General features: G+C 36.5%; 1 protein-coding gene across 3 annotated transcripts in view; it reads left to right on the plus strand.

Annotated features, from left to right (window-relative positions):
• The window catches only part of LOC107693836 (disabled homolog 2-interacting protein-like), a 171,142-nt gene that overhangs the window by 107,329 nt on the left and 53,925 nt on the right, over nucleotides 1-9,888 (plus strand). The window contains exon 1 of one of the 3 annotated variants that reach the window (XM_016493361.1): nucleotides 7,695-7,910. The exons of the other annotated variants lie outside the window; for them this stretch is intronic. Coding sequence (XP_016348847.1) covers nucleotides 7,909-7,910 — 2 coding nt within the window. The 5' untranslated portion in view covers nucleotides 7,695-7,908. Of the gene's footprint in view, nucleotides 1-7,694; nucleotides 7,911-9,888 lie in introns of those variants that run through there. 3 annotated transcript variants of the gene reach the window in all.

Genomic DNA, 9,888 nt, shown 5'->3' on the forward strand with positions numbered 1-9,888 from the left:
TTTATCATGTAGAATTATTTATAGTGATGCTCCAATCAGGATTTTTACAGACATTTTTTAGTCATTTTTCAAAAATATATAATTATCTCTAGTGGTCGACCGATATTGTTTTTTTGACAGCCGATGCCGATATCTTGGAAAGCAGGGTGGCCGATATAAAGCCGATATAATTTTATTTATTTTAATTAATATTTAAGAAATTTTAAATAATTTAAAAATGGATTAAAAAATAAACGTGTTAAATAACACATACTTATACTTTAGATGATAAAATATTTTTCACAAATAAATAAATATTTAATACAAATATATTTAAAAGGAAGTAAGCACTGTAACCAACAGGGCACAGTATTCTGGGAAGTTTGTGTGCATTAGGAATCATATTTTTTCAAATAAAGCCAAGGTAACACTCATTTTACATACAGAACACAGTGAAAATGACATGAATATGGCAGTGGGCAAATGCATAAAGCGCAGTATAATTTAAAATCACTAGTTTAAAGTTTGTCGATCGCACATCTCCAGTGAAGCTGAACTCTCCTCCTGTCCGCATTCAATTCGCACAGACCGACCGTCGAGCACACGCGATCATGCAGGATACAAATGCACACTTCACAAGATCTCACAACTAGATTCGACTAAGTTTGCAAGGTTTGTGAAATTAAATGTTCATTAGTCATTCAAAGATTTGTTTAAATGATATAAATGCGTATTTGCTGAATCCTGACGGCAAACAAGAAAGTATAATGTTTGCCTTTCTATTACTAATAATATAAAAGCAATCGTTATAATACTTTTTGTAGGCTATACATTTTAATGCCTTTGTTTAACCGTTCTATCTGATTATTAGACAGACATATTAGATAATCCGTATTAGACAGAACTGTTAATGCCACAGCGAACAAGAGGGAGAAGTGAGCACTGTGTGCTCAGGCGCTGCCGTTCTCAGCACCTTCAAAATAAAAGTATGTCGCGCCGTCAAAATAAAAGTCTCGAACGAATCGGCCAAACAGGAAAACTTATCTGCCGATATTTAAAAAATGCCAAATATTGGCCGATATATCGGCCGTGGCAATATATCGGTCGACCACTAATTATCTCACCTAAATGTTTGATGCAGTGCATGCAGTGATTTTTTGTTTTTACAATGGGGCAATTGCTGCACAATAGCTTACACACAGCACAAGCCTGATTCTGTGAGCTGTATGTGAAGCGGCCTTATGTGTGTGCGCTTTGAGTGTGCATGAGCGCACCGTCTGTTGTACAGTGTGCGAGTGCTGAATGGTTTAAACACTGGCAAGACTTTAAAAGAAATATAAACTTTAGTGACGATGCCACACTGCCTCGATTGTGCAAGTGACAATTCCTGTGTCAACTGTGCAGCATGCAGCTCGCTTATAGTGCAGATGCATTGTGGTGGTTTGAAGCCGTTTGTGCATTTTGAGAGGGAAAGAGAGAGAGCGTGTGATGATTCACTCACTCTGTTTTTGAAATGACATCGCACAGAAAGTTTTCAGATTATTTTGTTAGTTATTTTAAAAAAGAAATATGAATTGTACCTCACCTTCAGCATTATAATTATTTTACCCGCGCCAGACAGAGATTGAGACGGTGCCCCTGCATGTCATGCCTAACCTCTCACGACAGGCGTGTCATCAGCTTGAGATTGGCCTTTATAGAGACCGCCGATCAACCTTCCCAAAGCCATTATCAGCCGCACCCCTAAAATGTTTATGTATTTACCACAATTGACGAATACAAAACTTTGTGTTGTGTTCAGTTCTACTTCAATTGCAAGATAAACACATGGTTAAAACCAATCAAAAAGAAATGCATAAGAAATCAGATTATTTATGGCAACATGTACACAGATGGAGTAAGTGAAAGCTCTTGTATTATAGCAGAGATTGTGTAAGGAAAGCCAAATTTATTTATTTTGCAAACACCTCTAAACTGAGTAGAGAGAATGAGAGATGGTGTGAAAAAAGAGGGAGGAAAGAGAGGAGAGTGTCTCCTGAGTACCAGCTGTTGTTCAACGTCTCTTCAGCTGTGCTGGAACAGAAAATTAAAGACGGATAACAGATTTGATTGGAGGATAAAAAAAGACCAGAAAAAACAGTGTAATAGACTCTGCAAATCAAGCCCATCTCTCTTTTCCCCTGCCTGGTTTTCTCTCAGTCACTCTCTAATTGCACTGTCATGACCAATCCCTCTCAGCTATTGATTTGTTGTGCGCTCTATACTGCTCTGGTAGGGCAACTTCTCCTCAGGAGAGGGTCACCTCTGAATGCTCAACCTGACCAGAGTGTCTGGATAAAGATGTCTCAGGGGTGAATGCTTCCGAGACAGTTGTATCAGAACAGGAGCATAAACTTCCAAAGGACAGAAAGGCTCTGTGTTAGTTGCTGGCATGGAAAGCCTGTTTATTTTCTCTCATCTGTGTTGCATGTAGGACACACTCAGAATGGAATGCTACCATATTTGTAAGTGTAATGGATCAAGATAAAAATGGAGGAATTTTAACGAGACATTTTAGAGCTGTTATTCCTGTCCTACGAGACAGGAACGTATGTGGCCAGGACAGACAATAAAAGTTCAGGGAGCAAAGATGAAAAATGCAGTTTAAAGTCATTCAGGATGCAGACAGTTTTTATTATTTTTACAATTTCCTCAATTTTTTCTCTCTCTGTAAGAAACCACTGATTTTTTTCCTGGAATGTCTGCTAGTTAAAGCAATAAATAGTCATCTTATCAATTGTCCAGCTGGAGTCTGAGGTGAGTCAGATCCCTACACATGACAGCAGCGGCAGCTTACATCAGATCTTACCACAAAACCGCATTTATGTGCAGCTTCTCCATAGGTACAATACAAGAAACACATTTGCCGCTGTATACTTGTGTTGTGTTGGCAGTAACTGGCAGATTGTCATAGTCCCTTCACATTGTGTCTTGTCCCTTTAAGTGGCGACATGAATAAAATATGTGTGTGCTGTGAGTTGAGAGCTTTTCTCTACAGCTGTGCTGCTTCTCCAATGGTTTTGCTGAGACCTAGCTTTTTCAATAGACATCAAGTGGTGACCCAACACTGTACCTTCTCTACTTAAAAGATAAAAATGGCATTTATTAATATTACTGTGCGAACCACACAGGAACAGCAATATTCACAATAATTAACATTAGACAACAGACTAAATAGTAGGGGTGCAACGGTTCAACTTACTCACTGTTCTGTTTGTATCACGGTTTTAGAGTCACGGTTTCAGTGCGGTTCGGTATGTGCTATGTTTAGGGGAAAAAACTATATTGTCAAATAAAAATAAAGAAAATAAGAACAAATAATCTAACTACAAGTAACAGCACAAATAAATAAACAGTGAAAAAAGATACAAATAAAATAATCAGTGCTTTTCAGTTTTTTTAGGTAGGTCTAACATAGTTTTTAGGTACAGAAATTGAATAAATCAAATGTAAAATAACATTGCATATTTGACTGTATAAATTAAAGATTAATCCTTATTAAATTTACAAAAGTTATTCAATCAAGAGCAGTGAGAGATTTCCGTGTTGTTGCTGTTTGATTAACATTAAGGAAGTGCCGCGTTCTGAGACGCGGGTTCACGCGCTTCGGATGAGCGCGCACACAGATCTTCTCACTGCGCGTGCGAGTTCACGTCTTCTGGTTCTTTAATATTTAAACTGACAAGGCTTAAATGAGTTTAGTTTAAACACAGATAGCAACGTGTGCTGTTCCGGTCTCACCTGCGCTATCAACACGTGATGACAGCATAAATGACAGTTATTCCAACATAAAGCACTGGCATTGATTAAAGAGTGACTGGTTTGTCCACGTATTGTTTTTTTCTCTCTCTCATCGCTGTATTGGGAAGCCAGAATTTGTATCCATCAACAGAAACATGCATTAGCCGAACTCTAACAAACCATATTACAGATGCATTGTCAGATTTAAGTTGAACCGCGGTCCTAGTGTATGCCGAACCGAGTGTGGAGAACCGTACGGTCCGATTTTTTACCAAGAACCGTTGCACCCCTACTAAATAGGAATGAATTCAATTAATTTGAAAAGATAATTAAATAATATTAAAGTTCTCAACTATGGAAACATGCTTCCCCCTCATAGAAAAAGGCTTTGATGCTCAACAGACAGTAATTGAAAGCACAAAACAAATTGTGGTTGGCACAACCCTTGTTGTTGCGAGTTATATTCACTTACATTCAGTGTAGTGTTTTTGGGTTTTTTTTATATACCTTGCATACTTTTCTTCATGGTTTTCGGGGATGAGGGCATGTGTCACAATCTGTCTATGCTGGCATATGTGTAATTTGGCTAGTGTCTACCAAGTGACAAATTAATATTTTGTGCCAAAATATTAACAACAACAGATACGGGAAGTGTTTCTCCTTTCTTTTAAATGTGTATTTGCTTATTTATTTTGCTACCTTAACTATGCACAATTATATGGTTAGTTTCACTTCATTATTTGCATTTAGCATCATTGTTTCTCCCTGTTGTCTGTCAACAGACCTGTGACCCATTTTTGGTCCCGCTGTCTGAGATCCAGAGCTGTTACAGGAAGCCACGCCACAAACGGCCAGCTTTCAGTGGAATTTTTACTCAAATTCATCAATAATCCAATCACTTGCACCTCTGGGAATGGATGTCTTTGCATGTAATGGCCTTTATGTAGATTCTTGGTCTGTCCCGGCACGTGTATGAATGTGTGTGTGGGTGTACACGTGTGTTTTCTCATGTTATTTATTTTCTCCTTTAGCCTAGTGTGTGTAAGCGGCTTTTCCAGGCGGGTAGATAGAGGGATGGATGGTTGGACAAGGGAGGAGGAGTGAGGGATGAGAGATGAATAGATGGATGGATGGCATAGTTAATGGCCTGGCTTGGGCAGGGTGGCCGACTGCGGTTATGTCATTCTTAAATTGCACACATGAAGGAGAGAGAGAGAGTAGAGACAAATGCAGAGAAAGGAAGCATGCTATACAATTGTAGCTCTTTTCCTCTCATCAGTTTCAGTTTAATGTGTTTTATTGACATGACAAATAAATATGTTATATTGGCAAAGCATTTGTACAACGTAGAGGGAAAATGGAGTTGCTATTTATTATTTATATAATGTTAAATATGTAATTATCTTATCAATTATACTATTTTATAATAATATATGTTACACAATTTGAGTTTTTGAGTTTTATTTAGTGTGTTAGCATTCTGTTGGCCAATGCTGCAAATTCACACACACACACACGCACACAAAATGGATGCGAAATCAATGCAGGGAAATAATTACCTAATAATTCTTATGTACATTCCTGATCATGTGAGATTCCTATTGAAATTACTGGATTTCACAGAGCACACACTCCTCGCAAGGATAATATTAAAAACATCAAGTTAGACATGAAGTATAATGATGAAATTAATAAAAATAACATTAATAATAAAAATAGTTGACAAAATAATAAGATGGTAATAATAAGAGCAATAGTACAAGAGCCTATTCAGATCACTCACTGTCCCTCATGTCTTCAGCACTAGGCTGTTTTGTCTTCATATTCTATGCTGTAGTTCATCAAAGCATCCTGGTGTCAGAGCCAGTAAACAAACAGGTACAGTGCACGCTCACAAGCCAAGTATAAAAATATAAGCTTCTACAGAAGTCAGTCTCCTGTCTTTATATAAAAAAAAGCATGATGGATAAAAAAAGAAATCCACCCCTGTCATGTCTGTTCTCTCTATAAGTCCTGTTCTTGTTGAAGGTCATTGAGGACTTCATGCTTCAACCTCATCACGTCCTGCTTCTCTCTCTCTCTCTCTCTCTCTTTCTTCTTTTTTATGTTTCCCTTTTTATGTTTTCACGAGCATGAAAGAACTTGTCTGGAATGTTTCCTTTCCAAGGTTGCATGTGCTTTGTTTTCATACATAGAAAAAGTATTTCAGAGGAAAGTGTTTCAGAAAAAGAAACAAATCACTGAAGTGTGCAATAAAACCTTTGATTTTACATCAGTTTGGCAATCAATGTAAACAAATGTACACAAATGAATGATTCACATGAGCAAGAGAAAACAACGACAAGCACTTTTATTTAAACATATATAATCATATCATAGTCTGTTCACACTACAGTCTTGTTGTGTTGTTTTAAAATTACATTAGCATAACCAAATGTAAAAAATTAGACAACTGTAATCAGTTGAGGGATTCTTTATGTAGTTATTCTATATGTAAATGAGGATTTCCCAGTATGTGTAGTTGTTCAAAGCAAAAATGAAGAGCAGGGTCATAGATTTATGTTGCATAATCTCTTTTAGTTTGGCAAGTCATTGAGAGTGTGTGTGTATGTGTATGTGTATGTGTGTGTGTGTGTTTATGTGTGTGTGAAACAAGGAAGTGGCCAGTCCAGAACAACCTTTGGTTAGCCTTTAACCAGATGCCCAGTAAACACCAAGGGCTCAACAGTTTGCTTGTGATAAGACAAAGGCGTGTGTGTATGTGTGGCATTGCCTTATTCAGGCAGGATTCGTTCAGGCCAAGGCTAATTTGTTTGCTGTTTAACACATTTAGTCCATTTCTCTTGAGAATGACAAGTCTTCCCTCAGTCTGTCATTGTGTTGAATTTTCCCACCATCCTTCTCTCTGTTTTCCATCCTGGCACCAACTGCATTTTTATTTCCTTTTTATGTGCATATGGAGAGGCTGTATATGCCTGTGTGTTTCTCTGCCATGATATAACTGTGAAATCGTCCATTTGGCCCGTGTGTTAATGTTAGATGCGAGTGCAGGAGATTGTGTGTAAAGCGTTTGCATGAAAGCTGAATCATATCCTCCCTCTCTTTCTTTATGCACAAAATGGACTAAAAATGAAATGGTGGAGAGGTCTGTTTTTCGCTACATTTAAAATCCTGATGGAAATGTTGGGTGTAAAATGGGGGTCAGTGGCGGTATGCGGGGGATCCGCCAAGTATTGTTTGATAATATAATAATAATTGTAAAAAATCCCAAAATATATGTTAAACAAAAATAAAACATTTAATATTAAGTTAATTTCAACCATGCAAAAAACAAATGTTTTGCTGTCTCTATAAATTAAAATTAAATGTACAAATACACCATTAATGGTTATTTTAATGGAATTGCATCGTAACAAAAAAGTAATTATTTTCTCTGCTCTGTTTTTTATCCATCAGTGGCTCCTTGGCCTAAAAAGATCGAAGACCTCCGGGCTATTGTGTTAGTGCTAACTGAAACACCTGTTAGTTATGAATCTGATGTTCTAATATATCTAACCCCCCCATATTGAACGTCTGAATGACCTTTTGACTCCTTCAAACATTATTTTGTCTTGCTGTGCCTCTTGTTCCGCATATTTTAGTCTTGATGTCATGTCCTTTCTTGCTAGGCACACAATAATATATCAGGGAATGCTTTATGTCCTGGATCCTGCACACTTCCTTTTTTCTGTTACAAATCCATGAATATAATATCTAACTTTAGCTAATAATTAGCTAATAATTCTTATGCTGTAGTCAATTAATTGGCTACATAATTTGGGAGAATACATGCATAGTAAATGATCAGGAAGATTGAAACTTTGAAAGAGGCATGCAATGTGACACTGGAAAGTTAAAATTGTATCGAGTTTGGTGTGGGAAAAGGAGCGCTATCTGTTTAAATGGGGCATGTGAGTGAGGAGGTGTGTTATCAGTTATCCCATGGGAAGTTCCCTCTCCAGCACGCGGCGTGAAAGCCAAAGATCCCACAGAATTCCCCTTAACAGTCCATGTAGCAAAACGTAGATTCAGATCGCAAACACAGAAATGTGCTTGCATAAAGTAGTGGCATGAGAATGGATTGATGGAGCTGGGTTTCTTCACAGTTCAATGTAAGTCAATCTATCTGTTCTTTAGGCTTTGGATTTGAGCTTGTTTTGAACACTCTGTCCATTGTTTTATGAAATTCTGTACATGATTGATTCTGAAATGAAATTTATGAAATGGTTTGTAGCTCATTTTAGTGGCTGAATTTTGTTTTTCATTAACAGTTACCTTTGTTCGTTTGGTTTAATAAAAAAATATTTGAGTAGGCCTATCTTTTAATATGTAAAATGTGTTTTAAAGCACGTTAAGAGGGGACAAGGAAACAGTTACATTTGAGCTACAAAAAGTGCATCTATGTAAACTGCTTATATTCAGTAAAGAAAAATGCTAATTTGAAACCAGCCTACGATATCTTCCTTATCAAACTGTAATATCATATTGCTGCTGTCATTTGCCCTAAACACTGTTTGCATTTTTTTTTTACTTTTATTGATGTGCAATTTTAATGTGAAATTTTATTGAGATGTTAATCATTCATACTTGTGCATGTCATTCTGTCAGTGAATTTTGTAAGTTATATTTACCTAAGAAATGTATTTTCTTTTTTTTCTGTCTCTGACATCAAACAAATATTATATTATATTATATTATATTATATAACTAATATTCAGTTGGGGGAAACAAATGTGATTATTTGGAAATGAATGAATGAAAATCACATTTTTGAACCACTAATGTGAATATAGACTGGTTACTGTCCTGTGCTCCTTCACTGTGCTTCTTGTTTTAGAGTCAGATTTCAACTGTTTATTGATTTGAACCGCTGTTACCCTTCATCACATACACGTGCAGTACAGCAAAGATTTACTGCCTGATAACGATTTACACACCATCCAAATGACAGCTAAAAACAGGATAGATTTATCAAATGTTCTTTTTTACATCTTCACTAAATGTGATGATTTGCAGTGCCATAGATCATTATGGGCTGTGTTCTTTTTTGGTGGGCTAAAATTGTACCTGTCGGCTAGTTGCCATGGAAACACTCACCTTTCCGTAGTTGCGGTCCATTCAAGGGTAGAGCCAAACCCAAGCAACGAAAGAGCCTAGTACATTGATCTCTCGTTCTCTCTCTCTCTCTCTCTCTCTCTCTCTCTCTCTGTGTACAGAAAAAAAATGTAATATTGTGAAATATTATTACAATTTAAAATACTAGTTTTCTATTTTAATATACTCTAAAATAGAATTTATTCCTGTGATCAAAGCTGAATTTTCAGCATCATTACTTCAGTCTCCAGTGTCACATGATCTTCAGAAATCATTCTAATATGCTGATTTATTATCAGTGACCAAGTCGTGTTTTACTGTAACTTCAGCAGCTCCAGGCACGTGAACAAAAGCGGCAATCTCATTGGTAGGACAGTTTTTAAAGCAGCGCGTCAAACCAAAAAAAACGAGCCCGAGGCGTTTTTTAAAAAATGCCGCTTTTACGCCTCGCGTTTTGCGCGTCGGTGTGCACACTCACATTGGCGCCCTTTGTTTAGTCGCGAGGCATTAAACGTCGGCAATAATCGCGCGCGATATTCGTCCCGGTGTGAACAAGCCTTAATATGTTGATTTATTATCAATGTTGGAAACAATTGCGCTGCTTAATATTGTTTTGGAATCTGATACTTTTTTCAGGATTTTTTGATGAATAAAAAGTTAAAAAGAACAGTATTTGTTCAAAATGGAAATCTTTTCTAACAATTAAAGTTTTTATTATCACTTTGTATTAATTTAACACATCCTTGCTGATTAAAAGTATTAATTTCTTAAAAAAAATAATAAAAAAAAAATGTACTGACCCAAAACGTTTGAACGGTAGTGTGTATTGTTACAAAAAATAAAAAATATTTTAAAAAATCCTGTTCCTTTTATCTTTTTATTCATCAAAGAATCCTGAAAAAATATATAACAGGTTACAAACAAATATGAAGCAGCACAACTGTTTCCAACATTGATAATAAATCAGCATATTAGAATGATTTCTGAAGGATCATG

This window comes from Sinocyclocheilus anshuiensis, unplaced genomic scaffold (genome assembly GCF_001515605.1).
Source record: "Sinocyclocheilus anshuiensis isolate Anshui unplaced genomic scaffold, SAMN03320099.WGS_v1.1 scaffold1392, whole genome shotgun sequence".
Classification (NCBI taxonomy): Eukaryota; Metazoa; Chordata; class Actinopteri; order Cypriniformes; family Cyprinidae; genus Sinocyclocheilus; species Sinocyclocheilus anshuiensis.